This window comes from Notechis scutatus, chromosome 2 (assembly GCF_049901735.1).
Source record: "Notechis scutatus isolate UNSWTSFEM ecotype Mainland chromosome 2, rNotScu1.2, whole genome shotgun sequence".
NCBI classification, from domain to species: Eukaryota; Metazoa; Chordata; class Lepidosauria; order Squamata; family Elapidae; genus Notechis; species Notechis scutatus.
Window position 1 is genome coordinate 142,832,294 of NC_142010.1, and position 25,696 is coordinate 142,857,989.

Genomic DNA, 25,696 nt, shown 5'->3' on the forward strand with positions numbered 1-25,696 from the left:
ACCAAACTTGATTGCAGGAAATACGACTTCAGCAATAGAGTGGTCAATGTCTGGAATACTCTACCCGACTCTGTAGTTTCTTCCCCAAACCCCAAAAACTTTAACCTTAGACTGTCTACTATTGACCTCGCCCCTTCCTAAGAGGTCTGTAGGGGCGTGCATAAGCGCACCAACGTGCCTACCGTCCCTGTCCTATTGTTTCTCTTATTCTTCTTTTATTTTTCTTATATGTACCCATTTCATGTATTCACAACCATGTATACACTTATACTTATTATCTTGTAAACAATTGGCAAATCAAATAAATAAATAAATAAACTCTAGACAATCACTAAGCGTGGCAAAGTGATATAGCAACTCCCTCTCTTATATCTAGCAGTGATCTACAATACATGTTTGGAGGTTGGATGAGGCAATCCTATGCTTAGGCAGGTTCCATTTATTCATCCTCTGTCTATCCCAATATTTTCCTTATAGATAGAAACTGTATACAGAGTCATTTGGGTCTAGTGGTTCAGATGCTGGCCTAGAAACCAGGAGGTGGTGAGTTTTAAACCTCCCTTAGAAGACATGAAAGCCAGCTAGGTAACTTTGGGCTAGTTACTCTCTTTGCTAGTTGCTTAGCCCAGCCCACCTCATAGGGTTGTTGGAAAAATAGGAAGCAGGAATATTAGGTATGTTCACTAGCTTGAGTTGACTAAAATATTTGAAAAAGCAGAATAAAAAATTAATAATAAAACTGCCAAATCCAATCTAAAAATCTGGCTTTTATCTCTTGTTGATAAAAAGACACACAAAAAAGTCTGGTTAGTTAATGCGGCAGTACCTGGACACAGGAGAAGAGAAAGAACTGGAGAAAAATCACAAAACACAAAGACCTGCCAACAGATATGGAAGGACAGGGGCAAAAGAAAACACAGCTAGTACCAATAGTAATAGGCACCTTGGGTACAAATCCCAAAACATCTGGAGCACCAATTGAACACCATCAGCCTTGGCAAAATCACCACCAGTCAATTGCAAAAGGCGGTTTTATTTGGAACAGCTTACATCCTGTGACCATACTTTTAACACCATCAAACAACATCTGCGTATTCCAAGTCCTTGGGAAGGACTCAATGGGTAGATAAAAATGCCATTCAGCCCAAACATCTGGCTGACTGTGCCATGAATGATCATCATCATCATACAGAACTTAAGTATTTACAAATCAGGTTTATTTACGACTCTTCGCTAGAGGTTGATAAAAGCATGGGTGAAGTGACCACTGACTCACACATTAAAGTCATTGGTTTACAAATCAAATAGTTAGCTTAATACACTAAGCTCATGATGGCTTGTCCGTGGATTCTGCATAAATGAAGACCGGGCACACTCAATCAGGATCTCTCTACCTTCCCATCTATTACCCAAAAGACAATCACTTGGAGATCCCAAAGGTGCTTATTCTGGAGGCAACTGGACTTTCTTGTTTTTCCTTTGAAGACATTTCCCTTCTCATCCAAGGAGCTTCTTCAGCTCTTGACAGGACAGCGGGGAAGAAGTTTCGGTGTCAGAGCTTCTTGGAGGAGAAGGAAAACGTCTTCAAAGAAAAACAAACAATCAAACAAGAAAGTCCAGTTGCCTCCAGAATAAGCCCCTTTGGGTCCACCATGACCCGGATGACGGACAATCTCTATCACTTGGAGAGGCTGGCCACGTGTTGGGGGCTATGCAGGCCTCGGGGAGGATTGCACCGACGTGCATGGGACGTGTCTACTCCCGCTCTCGGCCTTTCTAAAGAGATAAAAGGAACAGGCCGGGTCTCTTGATCGCACGCAAGCCCAATCAAGGCCTTTTGCATCCGTAACAAGCGGCCCAGCGGGGGAGCCCGGCCCTTCAAGGCGATCTAGCCAGGCCCCCTCTTTGAAATCACTCAATCTATTTTAATGATTGGTTCGCGCCCGGGCGACATCAAAGGCGCCTCCAATCGCCACTCCTGATCGGCTGACGGGGAGCCAAAATCAAAGTGCTTGGAGGGTGAGGGGAGTCTGAGCGCAGGAGGAGAAAGATGCAGGTTGGGGAGGAAGGCGGGGGCTTTTCGCATAGAGAGGGGGAGCAGAGCAGGTTGCCACTTCGGCTCTTCCGGGCTCTCTCGGCTGAGTTTATGAGGCCTATCCGTGGATAGAGCTGGATGACCCCCGGTCCCAATGGCAACTTTGGCGGTGCCAAACTCCGCGAACCACTTCACCTCCTTTCTGCAGGTAGGAAGATTTGTTGATTTATTTGACGTGTGCCCATGGACTTAAGAGTAGTTCAAATGTTCAAAGAGGTAGGAAGCAACTCCCTAGGTTAGAAGTAGCGTGGCCCCCATCTGGGTTTGCCTCGAGGGCGAGTTTCTTTCGTGGGGTCTTTAACCGAGGGGTGCAATTCAGTAAGTGAGGATTTGCCTGATGCGGAGGAGATTCAGCAGTTGGGGAAACTTCACCTGTTGATTTTTCAGCCTGTCCTTTTGGCTGTTTCAAATACCCGACCGGCGCGGGTTTGCTGTGGAAGGAATGGGGAAAGCGCGCTCCAACATTTTCCGGGAAAGCCTGTAAGGTTTCTGTTGAGATGTAAGATCCCATTCACTCAGAGGAGGCTTCCTCTTGGATTCCCATATAACTGTGAATAATCCCAGAGGAACTCTGGAGCAAGCAGCCTTGCCTTGAAGGGATCAGGATGCAAGAGGTATCATTATTTTTTATTAACGTGAAACGAAACCTTAAAAAGAAACCACAAAGTCATAATTAGCAACCGACAACCAACTGATTATAGCACTTTGATGTGGACCACCCCGTCTAATTTGACCTTCTGGAAGAGACTGTGGAGTTACAGTTGTGTAAATTCTGAGGCTATGCAGTGTTCTTGATTGTAGGGAATGGTAGGGCAAGTTATCTTTTAGATTTACTAAAAGGACTGTTAGCCTCTGAATTTTGCGTATTTTAACCACACCTGCTTTCCTTCTCCCGATCTCCCACTAAAGGTTCAGTATTGAAAACCTGCATTCTCATTTTAAGGAATAGCTAAGCAAGGACTCTGAAGGAGAGAAGTGGATTTTACCTGCTATGTTCAAGCTAGGTTAAATTGCTCCTGAACTGTAAGGACCAAATGGGTGCAAACAAATAGGAAATGTACTAGAACGATGCTAACTTTGGACTAGTGAGGCTGCTGAGATGCTGGAGGAAAGGGAAGGATAATCAATTCTAACTGCAGGTGATTTTTTTTTTTTAGCAGGTGAGCTCAGCTGAGATTTAGATAGCAAGAACATTTTAAAAAGTGGGGAAGGTGGTTTGTGATTCTAAAGAAACAAATGTTGACAAATGTTATATTAATTTGGGATACAGACATCTTTAAGGTATTAAGTTGGGGCAGAATTGTGTTTATTTTGAATAAAAACATTACTTTTCAACTATATATTTGTTGTATGACTCCTGGAATATACATTTACAATGTGCTATTTTTTTGTTTATGGGTACTATACATATTTTAAATGTCTAATGAAAGTATTGCATTTTTTTTACTTTGCAAAATGAGTATTATATGAGTATATTATATACATTGTAGAAGGGGGAAGTAGATCCTACTGTGCTTTGTTCAGTGCCAAGAAGACTATTTAGAAATAGACTACAGCTCAGTAGTATAGCTTTACTTGGAAATGGTTGCAAATTCAGTTCCCACATATCTCCTAATGAAAAGCTAGATACCGAGTTATTGTAAAGAATCTGCCTAAGACCTGATAAGCTGTTGCAATTGAGCTTAGACAATATTAGCTAGGCATCTAATTCTAGCTAGAAGAAGGCGACACTCTGAATAGGGAAATGTGACATTTTAATGCCTATTGAGACAAATTTAAAGTCACATCCACCATTTAAGCCATTCCTTAGGGAAAAAATAGTAATTTCCTGTATCCTAACCACAGGCCTAAAAGATACGGTAGATCATTAACTGTTATTAATGCTTAGTTACAGACTCACCCCATGTATCCATTTGCACAATTTCCTGATTGACTCTGGATTTGCCTTTAACCAATAATATTGGTGTATTTGGGGAGGGGGTGTAAGCGAGCATTTATTCTGGCTCCTCATTGACTTATTTAAAATCAAAACAAAGACACGGACTATGGAAATGCTCCATTCTCCTGTTGGCTTGACTCTTGCTTCACCAACCTTCCAGTTCTTAGGTGTAAACAAGCTCTTATCTGCTGCAATCTATTTATTGTAAGGAAGGGAACTTGAGCAAAGAACCACCTTAATCCTTAGGTTTCTAGTTAGTTTTTCACTCTTTTGTTTACAAAATCAACTCCCACCCCTCCTAAAACTGCTTGAGATTATTTTCCGTGCTGATCGAAGTAGCAGGCACAGAATTCCTGCCTCAGACTGCCTTTAGACGTTCACTTTTATTCCTTATCATTTCATGTGTATGGAGGGAGGGAGAGAGTTTTATACAGCATATTTCCCATCCTAATTTGATCTGTTGTGAAAAGCGGGCGGGCTGTAAGAATGTTGCTATAAAGTGAATTTTTCTGAGATCAGAGCTAATAAGGGCTTTTAAAGTAAGGAACTGCATGGTTCCTTCACAGCAGGGAATTCTCCCAGAAACGACAAATGACCAGTTTAAAACATATTCTGAAAAAAGTCCTGCTCATTCTCCTACTGTTTCTGCTATAGGATATTCATTGGTTCAAGAGCTCTGGCAATTCAGGTGATGGGCACGGCTTAAGTTCCATTCTCAAAACTCTCCTGTTGATCAGATGGATAAAACCTTTATTAGTTGGAGCGTTTCCTGCCTGATTGCAACTTTTCGAGAGTGGCTTGTGGAACAGGTTTCACTGAATTCAATATGACCTCCTTGCTAGGAGGAATGTATAGCAATGATGCTTTAATACAGGTTTGAAAAAGTTACAAAGGATTTGGGAGCTATTTCCCACTTTTCATACACATAATCCTCCATTAAAAGATGGCACATAACTGAAGCATATTCCGCTTTTAAATTCCTATCACCGATTCTTGTTCTCCTTTTTTGGTTCTCTCTCGTAATCTATGGCTTTATTACATGTTTTCAGTAGGAAATAGTAATAGACTTTGGTTTTCTTAAAGAGAATTAACAAGCTTTTCTTTCTGGCCATGTACAGAGTTTTGCATGGGGTTTGAACTGGCAATTAAGGAAACATTTAAATGACTTTTAAAATTATTTTTCAATAAATACAGAGAAAATTGTCATGACATGAAATCAAGTGACCAATGAAGTTCATAGTAAAGTAGCATCACGATTTTGGGGAATGACAAAATGAAAAATATAGTAACCAATCCTGGGAACACACAATTATCTTTGTAATTGCTTGAAAGTTCCAGTCACTTTGAAATGTTTCACTCTTCATAATTCCAAATAAAATACAATTAAAGCTATTCCAGGAAGGCCAATATAACAGGACTAGAAGCCAGTAGATTCTGGATGAATTGTATAACTGCCATCATCACTGGTCATGCTGCCTGATACTGGTGGCAGCTAGAATCCCTCATCCTATTGTTCCTACTTGATGGTGATTTTTCACCACTATTTTCCTAAATATTCTTGAAGTTTGATCCTAGGATCGCTTTGTTTTTAAACCCAAAGTGATGCAGCTATATAATTTGCATCATTTTATGAAATGATAAACAGGATTTCTGTTTTTTATTCTAAAATAGCCGCAGTTAACATTCCCGTCTGGATGTCCATCTTTTTATTTATTTATTGAATTTATATTGCCTCCTCTTTGCCCATTTTCCAATGCAGATAGTCCTTGACTTACAACTGGTTGCTTAAGGGCCATTTGAAATTATAATCTACCTGGGAAAGGGACCTATCGCCCCTACCCAAAATTTTGTCAGTCACTCCTTGCTGTGGTGAAGTGACCTTATTTTGGATGTTCAGCAACATAGCTGCATTTACAGCCATTTGTAGCATTCCAACCATATTTTACAATAGTTGCCAAAAATCAGCACTCCTAGTTTCTATTAAAACTGCACAATAGTGAACAATGGGTTCATTTTATGACTGCGCTGTTCACTTAACAATCGCTGAAAAAGACACAATCGTGTCTATTTCCATTTTATGACTGTTGTGACTGTACAACTGTAATGGGCAAGCTCTATTACGGTCGTAACCTGAGGACTATCTGTATACATTGTCAGGATTTATGAGTAGAGACTTCCTGCTTAATTGAAATGCTTCTAGGATTCTGCCTCCTCTGCTTTTTTTTCCCTCTCTTAAAATATATTTCAACACCAAAAGATCAAAGCAGCATAATGGGAAAAGTTTTTTTTAAAAAAAGGGGGACACAGAAACAAAAAAAAATTAGCAAAAACCATGCCAAAGAGAAACTATCAGTACCTACTAGGCCCAAAGCCTTGACAGGTCCTTGCAGTACGATAAAATGTGCCTTCTACACTTCTGGGGAGTAGCATCAGCTTAAAGCCTTTTTCACTACATCAAATTAGCTGCTTTGCATTTGGACTCTCTCTCTCCCCCAAGCATAACCTCAGGCAATGAAAAATGGCTTGCAGATCTTTTGACAGGCTTTTAACTGGAGGCCTAAAAGTATTGCTCTAAAGTGGATCTTTTTCCAGTGATTGGAACCAAAGCAGCTTCATCAATTGGCAATGCTTTTACCTAGCCCTCCTTATTATATTGGTCTTTTTAAAAAAAGAAAAGATACAAAAGCTTGAACATCCATAGATAATATTCCTGTCCATGAACATTTATATAATGGTGTTGCTTAGGTTATAACTACAGCAAGTATTTACCGAAACATCTTTAAATATCAATATTTGTCAACATTCTAAAATTTCCAGAGTCCATAATGACTCTGGGTAGCACATAATACTAATAACAGTTTTAAAAATACCATAACCAAAAAAAGGTTAATCTGTAGAGCTAAAATTTTAAAAAGAATGGGATGGAATGACATCTATCTATACTTTAGTGTTGTTCAAAAAGTCCCCCGTCCCCCCATAGTTAGCCACAGATATATTAAAGGATGGGAATCGGTTAGTTTGAATCTTATCTCAGTAGGAGCCTAACAGAATTTGGCAACATCCAGAAGATTGAGCCCCTTTGATCAGAAAGCAGAAATCGTGTGTAGAAAGTATCAGATACCAAATTAGTGTAAACCAGACCTGGTCTTCCGACTCAAGTGGCTCTTGTTCTTCCTCTAAAGAGGGAGATGAAGTGATCTGCTCTAGCTGCTGACCAACATGCATTGTCCAGGCATTTTGAGAAAACTGCTTCTGTGCTTACAGACTATGACAGATGTTTGGTTCGATTCCCATTGCAGATAATGGCAATTTAAGACAGATGAAAACATCACTCATGGAGCCAAATTAAAGATCTATGCATGACAGGGGAAGAGGACAAAATGGCCATACATATAGTTACCTTAGCATGGCAGGCAAAGTTAGTCAGAGGATGTATGCAAAGTGCAAGACACGTAGCAATGTGCTACAGAAGATGATTTGCTTGGATAGAGTTTGAGTAGATGTTGATTAAGGAATTGGGATGATTAACATCTATACCCTCGCTCAGTCTTTTTGCTCTGCTTTCAGGACCGCTCTCCCAACTCGTCTCCAGAGGACATCACTGCCAACTATCCCACCTTGGCCTTCCGAGCAGCACCTCCGCTTCCCTGTTCCTCGGCCAGCTCACCAGGGTCTTATGAATCTGTGGGAATGTTTCAACTCTGGAGCAATGAGGTGCCATCACGCTCTCACACAACCATGGCATTTGGACAACCCAAGATGCCATATCATGAGCAGATGGTGGCCAGCAATTGTTGTGCCTCAGCCCATGAACTGCCACTGACACCGCCAGCTGAGGCCATCTACTCCTTGGAGTGGTCACCTGTCAAGATGTTGGCACCCACAGTGCACCCCTCATATGCTTTCCCAGAAGCCCAGGACTCCTCCAGTTTTCTGCAAGGCCCGTGGCCCTTGGGTCCAGCTATTCCTCCAGGCCCCTCCTCCACCGACGATACCCCTTGGTGGACCCTGCAGCAGCCAAACAATTTCTCTCTGGGACACCCACTAGTTCTCAGTCCCCAGCCTCCCCTTGCGCCCTTCCTTCAGAGCCCTCCCAAAGGGCTGTTGAGTACAGCTCGCCGCTGTCGTCGCTGCAAATGCCCCAATTGCCAGGGAGCCAGCAGGTCCCACGAGGAGCCAGGGAGGAAGAAGCAACATGTCTGCCATCTGCCAGGGTGCGGCAAGGTCTATGGCAAAACCTCTCACTTGAAGGCCCACCTCCGCTGGCATGCAGGCGAGCGCCCCTTCATTTGCTCCTGGCTGTACTGTGGGAAGAGCTTCACTCGCTCAGATGAGCTGCAAAGGCACCTTCGGACACACACGGGGGAGAAGCGTTTTGGCTGCCAGCTGTGCCCCAAGAGATTTATGCGGAGTGACCACCTAGCAAAGCATGTCAAGACCCACCAGGGAAAGCGGGTGCGGAATGTGGCTGTTGTGACAACAGCCGCAGTGGGCATCAAGCGAGAGTGATGTTAAACAAAGAGGCCTAAAAGAGCAGAGATGAGGTCAAGGAAGCAAGGAGAAGGTTACAGCAGGGTTATGGTGCCTGGGCTGCAAAAATCTGGACAGACGGCAGATGACAGCAAAGAAATGGGTTGTTTTTTTACATACTTTTGCTACCGTCTACTGATTTGGAGCCCTTGCTAAATTCATTTTATACCCAACACTAATATTGACCTATCATATTGTTTTCCCAAAAACCTGGCAACTATAGATCAGCGGGATGCTATGAAGTCTCAATCAGAAAATCCTGGCAATGTTCCCTAGCAACAATGTATGATTGGCTAGGACCAGTCAGGGCTCTTCAAACTTGACAGCTTTAAGACTTGTGGACTTCAACTCCCAGAATTTCTCCTCCAGTCATGTTATCTCGGGAATTCTGGGAGTTGAAGTCCACAAGTCTTAAACTTGCCAAGTTTGAAGACCCTTGGGGCTAGGTCCATTAAAACCAATAGTGATGCCTGAGCCCCTTCAATTCCATTGGTATAAAAACAGGAGCAGGCAGATAATTCTTTTGTGTCAAGATAGTACATGCTGGCCTCTATGGGACTAAATGGCTGCCAGGTCACAAAACTTCCATTTCTGGAAGGCAAATTGGTGAGTTGCTCCCCACTAGTCCCGACAACTACTTCAAACCTCCCCTCCCTCACCCTAAGTTCCTTATAGTCCTAGATCGATTGCTTTTGAGAGGAGTGATGTTGTTCCTTTATCTAGGCTCAAGAGTACATTTCTAACAGAAAACTGGGTTGCAATGCAAAGTATTTTTATTTTCTAAATATGATTATTAGACCTGAAGGCAGTTTTGGGAAATAAAGAGTAGTGCTTTGCTTTGCGGAATATCAGTTTCTAACTAGCTTTTTTTATTTTAAAACATCTTCAAAATATTAGTGACATGTTGGATAAGGAGCCTAATAGTGCTCAGGGAAGTGTCCACAGAAACAATCAAATGCATGCACTGAAAGGAAGTTAATAGGAAATTAATGCCTTGGGTTACCTTGAGAATTCATAGCAAGTCCAAACAGAGTTGACCCAGATAGTTGAATCTATATACTGTATTACTAAAACTATGATTGTTTGTAACCTTCAACTGGATTAAATAGTGCATCACAGGGCAACTGTTTTTGAATCAATGTGTTTCAAATGAGAGAAGGCACCCAAAATCTGGGATCCATGACTCCTTCTGATTGAAATGTGGTAAAGTTGTGGCTGCTTCAGTGCTACTGCACTGCCAAAGTTAGCTGCAGCCAGCCATGGTCATGTGATCATCATTTCCAGTGTTCCTTCTGACTTTCTACAAGAAAAGTCAATGGAAAACAGTCAGGAAGTTGGAAATTGCTCTTGCTCCTATTGCTTTCTTGCCTGCCAATCATTCGGTTTCTCTGTTAGGTAAGGAAGTATCTCTGAAACAATGAGCCAATGCGGCATGGGTTGTCTAGTACACTTTTCAATAAATTCTCAGATAAAATAAATCCCCTTTTGAGATGAGTGTGATTTCTGTGGACTTGACAAACACATTAATACATCAATTTGCAAGCAGGTCAACTGACTGCCTTCTAGGATGTTTTTTTTTTGACTTTCCCATTTCACTTACAGTTGTGAGGTTCCAAGTGATCTCCCATCCAAATATTCACAGAAGTTCAGTCCCACTTCTGAACCTAGATAAGGTCTGCTAGGAGGCAGTTTCCACTCATTCCCAGAAAGATATGAGAATATAGGCAATATCAAATACTCTATGAGAGCATATCCAGTCCAAACTGGTAGGGGGAAGCGCAAGTATACTTGACCAATTGCAAGTCACATAGTAATATGTTGTTATTACCTCTATCACCACCTTGCCCCCTGGTCTCCATAGCACTGAAAGAAAGCCTAGCATCTAAACCAGGGATGTCCAACCTTGGCAACTTTTTGCTGGCTGAGGAATTCTGGGAGTTGAAGTCCACAAGTCTTAAAGTTGCCAAGGTTGGACACCCCTGATCTAAACCATTTTTTTTCATATTCTCTATCCTATTGCTTCTCAGTCTTGGCGATTTGTGTAGACATCAGTTTCCAGAATTCTTCAGATTTAGAGAATTCTGGGACTAAGTCCACAGGTCTTTAAAGTTGCCCATATTGAGAAATATTGGTCTGTCCTATAACTCTGATGTTGACATCACAGGTTTTGAATTATTTTTGTAGCTCACCAAACAACATAGTTTGAATTTTTTTAACCATCTGTTTTGCACTAAAAGCTGTAAAAGCATTAACAAATTAGAGGGTGCAGCCCTCCCTGGATATACAGGCTCTTTTGCTTTCTTTTCTTGGGTCATTTCATAAAAAAAATAAAGAATTTAGAGATGAGAATATCCTGATAAGTTGATATTAAACCAGCCTTCCCCCATTTTGCTGTGCTTTAAGAAAACAAGCCAGTATGCAATGAAAAGGACTCCATAAGCTAGTGTGAAGCTTCTGTGTGTTGAAACTCATATGTTTGTGAACGTGAATATACACATCCTCATGATAATGGCTGAAAATTCTGGCATGGCCTTCTCGTTGACATGCTAGTTGCATCTATGCAGTGTCTTCCCTCCTCCCCTGCCCTCAGGTAGAAGCACTCAAACCTTTGATTCCAGCCTGCAATTAGTAACAAAAATGTCTAGGAACATTTTTATCATCTCATTTGCTGCTTCTGTGATATTAAGTGACGAAAGGTTTGAGGGTAAACCTACCTTTCAATGAAAACAGAAATAAAAATGAAACACCCTCATGGTGGATCCCCTTTTGTCGTATTTCATACTGTGGAATTCACAACTCTTTTATATTAGGCTTCCTCTGTGCATGCATCCACATCCACATAAACACTCAAAGATGTCCATTTTTGACTCATGGGGAAAACTGGTGTGGTGTCTTGGTGTCTTGAGGAAGAAAAAAAATACTAATCTATATGTAACCTTGGACTACGCACACCTTAATGAGGGGATCATTCATGCTGAATGAATTTGTTTTCTTGCAGATGTTTAACTAGGCAACATCATCAGTGCACAACCAAGCTCAGAGAGCACCAAGGACCCCTCAATTCAAGCCCGAATTACAAATATTCTCCTTTATTACCTGAATTCTGGCTTAAAAAACGCACACCCAACTCAGAATCATATAGAAGCAGAGTGAACTGGTAGCTTGATTCTTCTTTCTGTCTTGAGACACTCACCTTTTTGTGAGAGGAACAGGCTACTATGGGGGGAATGGGGCTGAGAAGATGCTGTTTTGTTTTCCAATGGAAAGATAGATCCTTTCACGCTGCCTCCAGCTCTACTTGAGATAATCACTATTATTATTATTACTGTTAGTTCCTTTGGGACCCAAGGAACACTCCAGAGGGCTCTGTTCCTCTTAATTGCCACAGAAACCAGCCATCAGCTTTGTGTCCATGGGGCTGTCCCTCCCTACATCACAATGGGGTCTTTAACACAGTTAGCTCCAGTGGAATCTTTTGAGAAAAGTGTCGGCTGATGTTTTAACCAAGAAGGATGCACAACTGCATACATTTATGAGTTGTTCTAGCCTTTGCGATACCTTGTGGGTAAAAGATCACTATACATTGGTATCCTTTTGTCTGTAGAGTGCCTCCCCCCCTCAAAAGGATACAGCAGTAATAACTAACTCAGATGTGGCATGTTGGGCTAAGCCAGTGTTAAGCCCCCACCTCCAGGATTGGACCCAAGCCCATAAAAGATGACCTGTTTCCAGCACCACCTCAAGCTGTATGCCAGCAAAAGGGCATTACCTCAGAGGTGGAATCTTCTCCTGAAGCAAGTTTGGCAGACCCACCTAAGTTCTTTCTTGGACAACAATGGAAGATATCTTCTGGGCATTGCTCGGGTAACAAGTACTCGGAGGTACAATTCTCTTATGGTTTGTCTAGTATTTTGCTTTTCAGCTTTCTTGAAAAAATTGTATCAATGTTAGTATTTATTGTCTTTAAATGTTGGTGGAGCTATATATTGCTATGAGTACTTCCAATAGTTTTGCATACCCTGTTTTAGGTAATTTTGGAAGGACCTAGAGAAATAAAATTCCTAATCTTCATCTTAGATAGAAATGTTTGTGTGTTTTTAACAGGAGGCACCTTTTGAACTTAATACCTGGTGAATGGGATGGCTGATATACTCCTTTCACTTGCAAATTTTAGAGGAAACAAATGCAAAAACTGCTTAATTGAAAATAATCTTTTGCTTTGTTTCATAAAGAATGCTTCTGACCACTATCAGGATCAACTTGTAAGCAGAGCTGCCTTTGTCAAAATAGGCTGGGTGGCCTTTGAAGTGTAAAAGAACCAAGCTTCTTTCATTTATATCTCTGAGACTGTTGTTAAAAGGGGATTGACAGGAGAAATCCCTTTTCCCAACCCTTTGCTCTCACTATTAAGTTAAATCCTATTAATTCAGGATTTATAGATAGGAAGTTTTCCTTGATCCCTCCATACTGATGTTAATTGACAAATCTTGCACACTAATACAGTAGATAGCCCTTCAGCTGGGATGCAATGATGTGCCAGTGACAGCAAAAATGGATTAACAGCTGAGAAATGCTGAGAATGAAACCACAATCTCGAATTTTTTTCCCCGAATGTAATAGCTACATTCACACCTTCCAATTTCCTATGCAATGGTAGTTTTCTCTAATGACTAGGATGATGGATTCTGTAATCTAAATGAGGAGGGACTTTGCATTGAGTTGAATAGATGCAGGATTAGTTTCAAGTATAATTTAAAAGTGGGAAAGGAGGAAAATATTCCCTTAGTACAATGAGAATTCAAGGCTGCCTTGAAGTCTACATGCCCAACACGTAAGTGTTCAGTTATGAAGAATTGGAGAAAACAGAGAATTTGATGGGTACCTCACAAGCTCCTCCTGAAGAAATGTTACAGAAATCAGCTGTGGAAATCGGTTTTTGGGGGATGCCTGTGCAGATTTTGTGTGATACAATTTACTTCCTTGTTAGTTTTAATTAAAATCTTTATTACAACGAACAAAATATTCTCATTTCACATAATCTAAACCCCCTCATCCAAGAGCCCCCCACGTAAAGCCCTAGAGCCCCACAGCATGCATATACTGGGGTCTAGGGAAGAGCCTTCAGCTGTTTGCTCTGGTCCCAATATGGGGTCCTGCACCCATACGAGGAAGGGGGTGAAGTCTGGGCATTTTGAGCAGAATCAGAGGACAACAAAACTTTCCATCCCGCTGTTGCTACATTTCTCTTTCCTCCAGAGCAGCCAGAGAGAGGGAGGAGGGATGTGGGAGAAGCGTTCGATTTCCCCAGTTGAAGTGCCTGTCTGACAGAGGCCACCATCTTGCAGGCCAAGGGTCACAGCTCATCCTCGTCAAGTTTGGCAAGTTGGGCACTACCTTGAGGGACATTAATTTCTGGGACCTCAGGATCGGGGAGCAGTGGCCTGGCCTCATCTTCAATCAGGACCTAATGAGGGGACAAAGAGAGATGGTCAACTACAGAAATCTGTTCAAGACTGATCTCTGATATAACTGCTCTCGGGAACATTCTGCCAGGCTCATTTGTAGTAGTTCAGTATGTTGAGTTTTAAGGGGGGAAAATTGTAAAGCAAAGCAATCCAAATTCCTCCTTAAGAAAAGCTGCACTCTAATCTACATACATTATGCACAATTTCATTCTATTAGAGCACGTGAACTATGTTTTTATATCAAGAGCCGTGGTGGCGCAGTGGTTAGAATATAATATTGCAGGCTGACTTTGCCCACTGCCAGGAGTTCTATCCTGGCTGGCTCAGGGTTGACTCAGCCAAGGTTGGTAAAATGAGGACCCAGATTGTTGGGGGTAATAGGCTGCTATTGTAATATGTTCAGAAAAAGGTATAAAGCACTATGAAACAGTATATAAATCTAAGTTATATCTGGCCTGCCAGGTTCAGGACTATCCAATATTTTGTCTCCTGAAAACATATTTCTAGAACATGAAATATCAACATTTGTTTCCATTCTCAAAAATAAGGTTTGATACAATTATTTTAAAATGAAAATTAAATTATTTTTACAGCTATAGGCAAACATGTTATCTAAGCATATTTCCTCTATATGTTTAATTGGTTCACGATTTACCTTCTGTCAACTAATTATAACATGGACAATAATGATCCTACTTGCAATGATCTACACTTTTCTATCAGCGGCTTTCCCAGAGCAAGAAATGTATCAGCAGCAGTGTCTTCAATATTTACTACACCAATTTTCCAAAAGACAAGGGGACAATTGTAGGCATCACTGCAAGTGGAACCTAAGTCTCTTGAATCTCTTAAACACACAATAAATCCTCTGTAAACTCGAAAGATGATATAGTGGTCAAGAACATCAAACTCAGAGAAGAGAAATCCTCTCTTAGCCATGTAGTCTCTTAGGCCTTAGGTGAAAGTATTTTACCTTAACACCACTCATAGGATTGTTGCACGAATAATAATGACTAGATCAGCGGTCACCAACCAGTGGGCCGCGAGAAAATTTTGGTAGGCCGCAGAGAAATCTCTCCCCCAGAGCACCCCCCCAAAGCAATTAATCCAGGCTGCACAGAAACACAAGCCTGCGCCGCCCACATGGCCCACGGGAACCCTCCCCGCCCACTCACTCCTTACCTGGCAAACTTGCCTGCTAAATTGCTATTTTTCCTTTTTCTGACCATCAGCTGTTCGGGAGATTTAGATTAGCTCGGAAGCAGGAAATGGTTGGATTTCTTACTTTCTAGCTAGTCTTTAGATCTTCGGCTCTGCTTTTAAGCACAGCCGAACCTCCCTTAGGATTGAAAGTTCTATTATGCAGTGCAGAGTCACGGCAAGCAAATTTTATGTGACAGATTCAGATAGCTGATGGCAGATAGATAGATGACTGAATGATTCTGTGAGCAACTCAATCTGCCTGCCTGCTTTGCCTGTTTTTGGGTAAAAGTTGCTCTTTTTTAAAATAAAATATTTCAATATTTACATACATGGTGTGTTGTGAGTTAATTTTGTGAGTTTGCTTGCTAGCAAATTTTATGAGTTTGCTTGCAAGCCAATTTTATGTGACAGACTGAGCTAGCCGATGGCAGATAGATAGATCTCTGAATGAATCTGTGATTCTGTGTGCAACTCAATCTGCCTGCCTGCTTTGCCTGATTTTGGGTAAAAGTTGCTCTTTTTTATGAAAAATTCAATATTTATATAAATATTTATAATATTTACATACAAGCCATGCCCAGCCAGTCACATGACCACCAAGACACACCCACAAATTAAGCCATGCCCACAGAACCAGTTAGTGGTCCCTGGGATTTAAAATTATGAGTTTGGTGGTCCCTGAGGTCCAAAAGGTTGGTGACCCCTGGACTAGATAGCAACAAACATTTATACTACCTCAGGGGGGCCATTCAAATTTTTTTAACAACCAGTTCTGTGGGCGTGGCTTACTTGGTGTGACTGGGTGGATGTGGCTTGGTGGTCGTTATCAATATCACTCACATCGAGGCACGCATCTCCTCGCCTGGCCTCTCATGACTGTGGGGATGCTGCAACAGTCCTAAGTGTGAAAAATGGTCATAAGTCACTTTTTTCAGTGCCATGGTAACTTTGAATGGTCACTCCACACAAGCAAAGTACCAGCAAAGGAGGGAAAAAAACTCCAGAGAAGTTCCAGAGACAGGAAGTCTAGTCCTGCCAAGAATGTAATAAGGGTTAACCGAGAGGCAGTTTCTGTAAGCAACACCAGAATGTTTCCTTCCTGCCTTCTTTACAGGATTAGGCCAGTAATTTCTTCTAACAACCAGTTTTCCGAACTGCTTAAAATGCTAACAACCGGTTCTTGCGAATAGGTGTGAACGTGTAGAATCCCACCCCTGTACTACCTCCAGTTCCTCAACAAAAAGGAGTTGTAAAAGTGAAATCAAGAAACAACTGGGTATCACTTCCCTGACAAAAAATGTGCAAAATATATGTAAATAATAATATGTAGGGATTCCATTTCACTTTACATATATATAACATAGAGAAATGATGGGTATCAGAAGCCCAAGTGATAAGCTACTTATAAGCTGCTTCTTATGTTACCTACATCTGCATAACCAACCCATCTTACTCACTTTTCTCCCTCTCCTCTTACCCCCAAATCACTGCAATTTAATCCTACATCAGTCTGGTTATTCTATGGACCTGATAAAATGAGCCACAGGTCACAAAAGCTTACACTTTTTAATAACATTTGTTAGTCAAAACACATCCTTGACTAACAAACATTCATTTAGTCACTGTTCGAAGTTAAAACGGTATTGAAAAAAGTGACTTATGCTGTTTTTCACACTTACAACCATTGTAGCATCCCCATGGTCACATGATCAAAATTCAGATGCCTGGCAACTGGCTCATATTTATGACAGTTGCAGTATCCTGAGGACACGTGATCACTGTTTGCGACTTCTGATAAGCAGAGTCAATGGAGAAGCCAGATTCTCTTCACAACCATGTTACTATCTTAATAACTGCAGGGATTCACTTAACCATGCTGGCAAAAGAAAGGTAAAATGGGGCAAAACTCACTAAACAATTGTCTCCCTTAGAAATATTGAGCTTAGTTGTAGTTGTACATCAAGGACTACCTGTATTCTTCCATTTACAAAATAAAACTGAGATTTATCTAGTTCTTGAGCAGCTCTTGATAATGGAAGTTCATGTCCTCACTCGGTGCGTTTATCCATCAGTTATACTTTGACTTTCTTCTGATCTTTGGCACATTATATAGTCCACCCTAGCATGATGTTGTACTTTCATGCATTCAAATGGATTGTATATATGAAATTAGACTGATCAGCATAATAGAGTTCATTAAGCTCATTATCTTATGATCACCAGGAAGGGCCCTTCGTTTGTCCACAAAAAGTTGCATTCTGATGGAACATGAATGCTCTCTGGTTTGTGGTTATGTGTGAGAATGCAGACAAACCCAGAATCTTGCACTTCCCTGCAGAACTGAAATAGCATTCACCATTTCTGATTGAGGAAATGGCTATTTTTATGGAATCATTTTTCTATGAATAATGATAAACCTAAAGGGATTAAAAGATTAGATAATATGTAAAAGCAATAGACAGTACCTGGGCCATTTCTTTTCTCTGCTGTTCTCCTCCCCCCTTCTAAACAACAATAATGTTTCAAGACAACTAAATATGTAGGAATTGCTTCTGTTGTAAAACCACCGGGAGACTGGTCTGCTAACTCTATTTTTAAAATATCAAACCAACCATAATTTTCCTGATCAAAATGACACTAAAAACTAACAGAGGACAAGACATTCAGGTATTAAGTGGTATATAATTCTAAGTGCTATAGCTATTAATCTATCTCATCTACTAGGAATGTTATTTCTTATGAATCTGTCCACTCATGAGTCTCCCACCTGATAAAGTTCAGCTGCACACTTCTATCAACAGAATTTGGTTCATTTGTCTAATTGCATTTCTATTTTCTATGAAGTCAGATTATGATAAATAACATTTTTCATTATCACATCATAATAGAATGGCAAGGACTTGACTAAAGACTTTGACACTCTGTCTCCCTTTCCTCCAACTTTTTTCTTCTCTGCTGTCCTGGCATGGGGAGTACAAACAAATTAAATATTTGTACACAGGTGCACTTTCTACAATACACATGTGTATTGGCAGATAGAGAAGCTACTTCTATAGAATATATCCTCAACTTCTGGTCATTAAAACCACACGAGGATTTCATGCAGTTTCTTTCCTCTCATTTACCTGTAATTTTCTTTAGTTGGGTGTGTGTGTAAAAATATGGGAAGGCATTATACATCATAGTTTGACTACGACTATGTTTGTCTATAGACATAGTTTGTCTATAGTTTGTCTATTTTGTATATAAAAATTTCTTAGACACAACTGTCTCATTTCATACACAGTCATCCATTCTGGACAAAAGAATCAGAATCTGCTAACACCTATTCCATGACAAGATTGATAAAAACCAGGTTATAAAATAGAAGATAAAGAGGATCTCTGTGTGTAAACTGGGCAAAGTGAGCAAAGGGTATGTATGTGTGCACATGTGTGTGAGTGAGTGCACATAACATGCAATGTTTTTTCTATCCTATAGCTAATTACTGTATTTGCTCCTGTTTGCCTGCTATTTCTCCCTTTATCTTTTTCACATTGGGAGGTCTTCCTAGACTTAAAACAGTTTTGGTAGTTACCTGATTATATAACCCTTTTGCTTATATTAGTTGCAAAAATTGTACTGATCAACAACATGCTGGAACTGAGAAACTGCATTTAAGCTTTGATTCAATTGTTTATCGTTGCCGTCTGCAGTGATTGTGCTTACCAAGATCGCAAAAGGGGAGGGGAAAGGTTCTTTACAATTACCCTCTCCCAAAACAAAACCCTGGTAACATGCCAAAGGCCAAGGACCAGTGAGTATGTACTGTACGTGTATGTGCATGCATGCAAGTAGAAATCTCCAGCAAAAGGGTAAGGAAACAATTAATTTTGGAGAGAAAGTGAATAGAACCAGAATAATCTGATCATTGTGATTATTCTGAACTCACCAAGAACTCACCAATTGCTGGGTTTCTTGCTGAGGGACACTGGAGAGCTGCATGTCAGGTTGCTCAGAAGGTATGTGAGAGGATTCAGGCCCTGGAGAGCTTTGGCTGTGAGATGGCTGTAAATGAAAGGTGGGATGAAGAGAGAAAATTTGAAGAGAACCATAGTACAGAAAAGCAAACCAGAAGCTGAGCATTTTGGGGATGAGTGCACCATTTAGCATTGACTGGATGTAAGAAATTATCCTTAAAAGGACATGATCGTTTCAATGCTGAAGACATGTTGTACCATTCATAGCTTCACTAAAGTCATCACTAATTTAGCACATATTTCGATCTCTTTCAAAATGAGAAGAGTGGATTCCTTTAATCTAATGGAATCAACTGCTCTCCCAGATTTAAAAAAAGCTTGCAAGTCTCTCCCTTCTAATGTGCCTATATACATAGCTACATAAATTTAATATAAGCATACAAATTTAATAAATAAATAAATAGAAGAATCAAATAGATGTTGAAAAAGATATTCCTCTAACAGCAGCCAAATGATCAATGATCAGTAAACACATAATAATCATTGTCTTAATGGCCTCATAATAAATGCATCTGGTTTTTCTACATTGATTAATATCCTCTAAAATTACCTTTTCTCAATCTTTCTTGCCTAGCAGTCTGCTGGGTAAATCAACACTTTGATATATATTCTCGCAAAGATTTTTTTCTTGTACATTCAGTGGGTGATACTAAATAATAATAATTGTTTAGTAGCAATAGCAGACAATATATTCCCTTCCTACCTGCCCTGTTCTAGTTTTTCTGATATCTCTGCCTCAAGGATGGACCAAGCCAAAAAAAAATTGGGTTGCTTGGGGCATGGATTTCATTCATTCATTCATTCATTCATTCATTCATTCATTCATTCATTCATTCATTCATTCATCAATTTTTCCTATTTCTCAACTGACCATCTTGGGAGACCATGGAAACCCATTCTGTTCATCTGAATAGCCTCTCCTTATCAAAAGAAAGAAATCATCTCCTCCCAGATGAGCTGGAGCAGAGTTAAGAAGTCCTATTCTAGGTCTTCCTCAACCCAATTTCCTTTTCATTTGACCGTGACTCCATCTTCTCCAACTTTCAACATTTGGATAGAGCAGTTATGATCCTTAGACAGAATAACATATATGCTGTACATACACTTGGCATGGGCTCAGGGTCCTTTGACTCTACTAATAAGTTGTTCAAATAAAATGATGTATGGTAGACAAATATATTAGCATTTATTTTCAATATTTACATAGTAGCTTTCAGTACAATTATTTCCAGGATAGTTTACTTAGGAAAGAGCAACATATTAAGTAAATGGCCCAAATTGCTCATTATTTGTTGAGCTGCTCTATTAAAAGATGGCCAATAACCTTCTCTCTCTCCCACCTCTTTTTTTCCACATCAATAATGGAAATTTTACAAAGCGGCATCGATTAGGAATGGAGCAAGAAACTGTTTTGTCTTTACGGCAACTGGTTCACAACATATTTCAAGCAACAGACAGGATAGAATTATCTTAATCATGAATTGCTGTTTTTATATACAGTAATGGTTATTTCAGGCATTCACATTCTAAGTAGGCTCAGAGCTACTGTTTAATTAAATCAAATGACTGCATTGGATGTTAAGCTTTCTTCTCCAAAGTAGAAAATCTGTGTCAGCCACACACACCGAATTGCTATACTATCTGAGGTGGGAGCCTGACTGATGCTTTTCTTGCCTTACCTCGACAGAGGGGAGGGGCTCAGGTGGGGCAGGACCAGGAAGATAAAGGGAAGGCAGAGAGGCATTGTGGGCCTGGAGGCTGGATCCCTTGTTCTGGTCCATGGAGGTCGAGGAAGAGGGCCGGGTTGAGCCACCTGTCAGTGAGTGGTGCAGAGCCCCCGTTCGTCCTAGACTGTGGGTTTTGCTCTCCCGACGCTGGTACTCTATGGGTGACTGCAGTGCTGGGAGGGGAAAAAAACAATAGGAAGAAACTTTGAACTATGGGGTCAACCCGGTTAACAAAAATAATGCACATGCCAAAAAAGAAGTTGTATGATATTCACTGAGAATAACAAGAAACCATTTCTGAACCAAGAGGTAATTTCATTGAGTAAAAGGATTACGTGATGATTTGCCTGTCTGAATTAGCCATCACAGATTAGGCTTACCTGAGGTCTAACATCATCTACTGATTCCTCCCATGACTGATGTACTGAGGTGGCTGCTGGAGAGGATGGAAACCTTGATCTTAACATCATTTTTGAATGATCACTTTGTAAATTGCTCAGAGTCACTTAGGTGAGATGGGTGATGTAGAAATTTGATAAATAAAATAAAATCTTTAAGAAAGATTTTTTAAGATACTTTAAAAATAGATTTCTTGTTGCTGGCACATTCGGTGAGATTGGGTTTATGAGTGAATTTTGGGGTATAAATATAGTTTAAGATGTCATTGCACTGAACCCAAAATAACAGAATTCTCAAAAATCTATTCAGATTTGTGTTGGTTTCCTCACCCCCTTTCTTCTTCTTCAGTTTCCCCTCTTCTTTGACAAGATGGAAAGTGTCTGTAGCTTTGTCAGCTGTTTCCCCAAATAGGAATGCTGAGTTCTACCACTTTCAATACCTTGTGAAAAGTTAGATGATCTACAAACCAGAATTATTCTCAAAGCCAAGGTCGCACCACTGCATTCTCCTATGTCGCCTTCAAATCCTGTCATCTTTTCTTTTCTACCTTAGCAACAATTTCAGTTTTTATTTCATGTCATTAGTTGACATCACCCAGAGAAACAATTTCCTTTGGAGCAAAGGCAATGGTTTTTTTTCCCAACTCAAGGATTATCCAAATTCTTCCTTTTTCAAACCATTTTACCCCTTTCTGTAGAAATGGCTTTGATCTTTTTTTCCAATTACAACTATAGCTTGCTGGTTTGCCTTTTCAGCATGGTGTTCTATTTTCTTAACAGCAGAAATTGTTGAGCATAATGTTTTTCTTCTCCTGCCTCAGCCAAAGCTTTTATTAATACCTCTGCTATTGGATTAGGTCTGCATGTTCTGCAGCAACCAAAACCACAAGTATTTATCCCCCCACCCCTCAAGTATCCAGTTGACAGCTACTCTTTTCTTAACAACAGTTTTTTCCTCAGTTTCAGTTTTAAAAATTGATTCCTCTAGACAACCTACTTTTTCCTCAGCTTCAGCCCATGTTCTGAATCAGGAATACAATGATCAAGAATATAGTTATTCAAACTAATCCTGTTGCCTCCTGGTTAAGGATTTGTACTGGGACCCATGATATCCCTTCCTACTTTATAATAAATGGTACAAACTGATGCTGTACAGTATTATAGTTCTTTCAAGCAACCCTTCTTTTCCTCTCCATTCACTGAGAGACTTGTTACTGGTGATACAAAAGGGTTTTAGCTTCCTAATTTGCCTGTCAATACAGATATTTTTTTTCTATCCACTAATTTGGTACATAAAACAGGCAAGGAGGCAGCTATGGTTTATCATTTCCTCAAATTGTGATTCTCTTCTTTGTCAATCTCATAACATTTAATAATTAAAAGCCAATATTGGCATACTTCTTCAATTTTACCATTCCCCCCCACTTTTTTGGCCAGTATGGATTACCTAAAATAATAGTCTTCAGATGATCCTTTTTTAGTCACAGTTATAACCCGCCCACTATGGAACTCTTCTGCAACTATTGTGTATTTAAAGTAGTTGAAAAAAGTGTAAACCTCTTGTATATAATTGGTTTAAAGACATTGAAAGCAGCTTATTCTTCAGAAAATTTGTTTTATATCTCTGCCAGCTCTCCTCAAATCAAACACACTGTGAATATCATGAAGTTTTTGTTTCTTAAGTTCCATTAAAAACTGAGAGAAAGATGTATGGATACATGATGAAACCTAATGGTATCTTTCAGTTGAAGTTTAACCTGCAATATTTCTTTTTCATAATGGTGAGCCTCAATGACATTTGAATTTTTTTATTCTTTTCTCTTTTCTTATATCTTTTATTTCCTCAGCGTCTTCTGTTCCCTGAAAATATTTATAAATATTTCATTTCTTTAACTGCTCTTTTCTAGTCAGTAACAGTCTGATATCTCTCATGCTGATTTTATAATATAAGATCCATTTGTCCTCACTTTTTTTAAAAAAAATAGCTTTGTTTATTGTCCAGGATCTGGACTTAATTTTTGTTAAATCAAAAAGCCATGGTAGCGCAGTGATTAGACTGTAACATTGAAGGCTAACTCTGTCCGCAGCCAAAGTCCAATTCTCACTGGCTCAAGGTTGACTCCGCCTTCCATCCTTCCAAGGTTGGTAAAATGAGGACCCAGATTGTTGGGGGCAATATGCTGACTCTGTAAACTGCTTAGAGACGGCTGGAAAGCACTGTGAAGCGGTATATAAGTCTAAGTGCTATTGCTATCAATTTTCTTCTTTTTTCTACGCACAGTATTTTCTCTGTTGTTTCTAATTTTCTGTGCTATCCTTTAAAACCATTTTTTTCTCAGATTTTCTTGATTCCCACCTCACTTTTTCTTAAAACTTTTTAGTCAGATAAATTGATTTGACAGTATACAAGTTGAATAAATAAATAAACTCCTTTGGGGATCTATATTATACCACTGTGATTTCATACGCTGAGATCAGATTTATTTGATTAGAAGTGGCAAATTTAATTTGGAAAAAAAATGTAGCTTAAACACTTGCTATCACCAATCCAAAATAATAGGGATTTATTATACTTAAATGATCTCATCAACTATTTTCATGGCAGTGTAATATTTAGGGAAGTGCTGTTATATTCTGCCTCTCATTTATACAGAAGGCCAATTTTTATAAACAATTGGAATGTTTATATCATTTGACCAAAGATTTATAAACAATTTATAAAAATATACATTGTTTTGGGGAAGAAGAGCAGGTTGTTTCTACAGGCCTTGAAATATAATACCAAGCCTTTGTAGGATTTGTCACTGGTTATGAATTGTTCGTAGGTCTATGATTTTTTGCTTCTTTATCATTGTTCTTGCTGTTAAAAGTTGTCAGTTGCCTATTGTCTTTGGATTCAGGTAACTTCCAAACTTTAAAATTAAAGTAAATGTTTCAAGTGAAAAAAAATGGAAGTATTGAAAAAGCAACATAAGCAAACTTGCAGGTTTTGCCTTCACATTCCTTGTAATGAGTAGAGGGCCTCCACTTGGGATTCTGGAGCTCCCTTCCTTCAAATGTGTTTTGTGTTGTGTTTGATCTGCACAAATCAAAGCACCCCCTTGTGAGACATGTTTGTTGCTTCTTCAATTTCATTAAGACCTGATCTTATTAGAATGGAAATTACAGACGAATTGACAAGTGGGAATCACATCTTTGAATAACACAAACCTTCCTAGGAGTAAAAAAAATCAGCATGCAGGCACCAAGCTGAGAACTGTTGCCCTGGTTCCTTTCCTATTAGAAGGAGTCCCTGAGAAATAAGTCCAATTTCTGCCTACAAGGATCAATCTAGGTATTACTCTGGCAAAGAATATATAATATTGAGCATATGTATATTTTCGTAGATTTTCACGGGTACAGGTATGCAGGTCTTCGTGCGTTCGGGTCTTTTCCCGAACAAAAAACAAAAAACGGCTGCTAAGCCTGACACACAAGATTAAAAAGAACCCAATACACAAGCCTGAGGATGGCAGATGAGATTCTGCCGAAACGTCGCTATAATAAAAGCACAAATATTAAGACGTGGGAAAATACCTGAAGAAACCTAAATACCATACATATAAATACCCGCAAAAACATAAGAAAACAAATATATATATACTGCTTGATTGTCAAGCAGAACACAGCAAACTCCAAGACCAATAAACACAGACCAAGACTCCCAACCAATCAGGATGAAGAAAAAACCATTCTAACACAGCAGTAGGCTGGCACCAAATTTAAAACAGAAACGGCTGTGAAAGCCTGACTCACAGGCGAACACAATCAGAAGCCTGATGATGGCAGATGAGATTCTGCCGAAACGTTGCTACAACTTTAAAAGCACAACTATAATGACGTGGGAAAATACCCGAACAAAGCTGAATACCATACATGTAAGTACCCGCGAAAACTTAAGTATATATATATATGTATATATGTATATATGTATATATGTATATGTATATGTATATGTATGGCATTCAGCTTTGTTGGGTATTTTCCACGTCATGTAGTTGTGCTTTTAAAGTTAGATAGCGGCAGAATCTCATCTGCCATCACCAGGCTTCTGTATAGTGTTCATCTGTGAGTCAGGCTTTTACAGTGGTTTCAGATTTGAATTTGGGGCAGCCTATTGCTGTGCCAGAATGTTTTTCTTCATCCTGATTGGTTGAGAGTCTTGGTCTGTGTTATTGGTCTTGGAGTTTGCTGTGTTCTGCTTGATTGGTGTTTCTAATATCTTCTGTCTGTTTTTTGGCTCTTTTTGTATCTTGATTGGCTGGCAACATTGTGTTACTT

The 25,696-nt window shown here is 39.8% G+C and overlaps 2 protein-coding genes across 7 annotated transcripts in view; one reads left to right on the top strand and one right to left on the bottom strand.

Annotated features, from left to right (window-relative positions):
• Positions 1-2,074: 2,074 nt before the first annotated feature.
• LOC113416104 (transcription factor Sp5-like) lies at positions 2,075-8,543 on the top strand. The gene is made up of 2 exons (XM_026673795.2): positions 2,075-2,243; positions 7,602-8,543. The coding sequence occupies exons 1-2, from the start codon at positions 2,190-2,192 to the stop codon at positions 8,541-8,543; spliced, it is 996 nt and encodes a 331-aa protein (XP_026529580.2). The 5' UTR covers positions 2,075-2,189.
• Positions 8,544-13,547: 5,004 nt separating this feature from the next.
• ARHGEF25 (Rho guanine nucleotide exchange factor 25) overlaps positions 13,548-25,696 on the bottom strand; it is an 89,021-nt gene continuing 76,872 nt past the window's right edge. For 4 of the 6 annotated variants that reach the window (XM_087956464.1, XM_087956463.1, XM_026673928.2 and 1 more), the window contains 3 exons: positions 20,931-21,151; positions 19,175-19,279; positions 13,548-14,028 (listed from right to left, as the gene is read on the bottom strand). In XM_087956464.1, the coding sequence (XP_087812590.1) occupies positions 13,918-14,028; positions 19,175-19,279; positions 20,931-21,151 (437 nt within the window). In that variant the 3' untranslated portion in view covers positions 13,548-13,917. Of the gene's footprint in view, positions 14,029-19,163; positions 19,280-20,930; positions 21,152-25,696 lie in introns of all 6 variants that reach the window. The other 2 variants (XM_087956462.1, XM_087956466.1) reach the window with 1 other exon arrangement.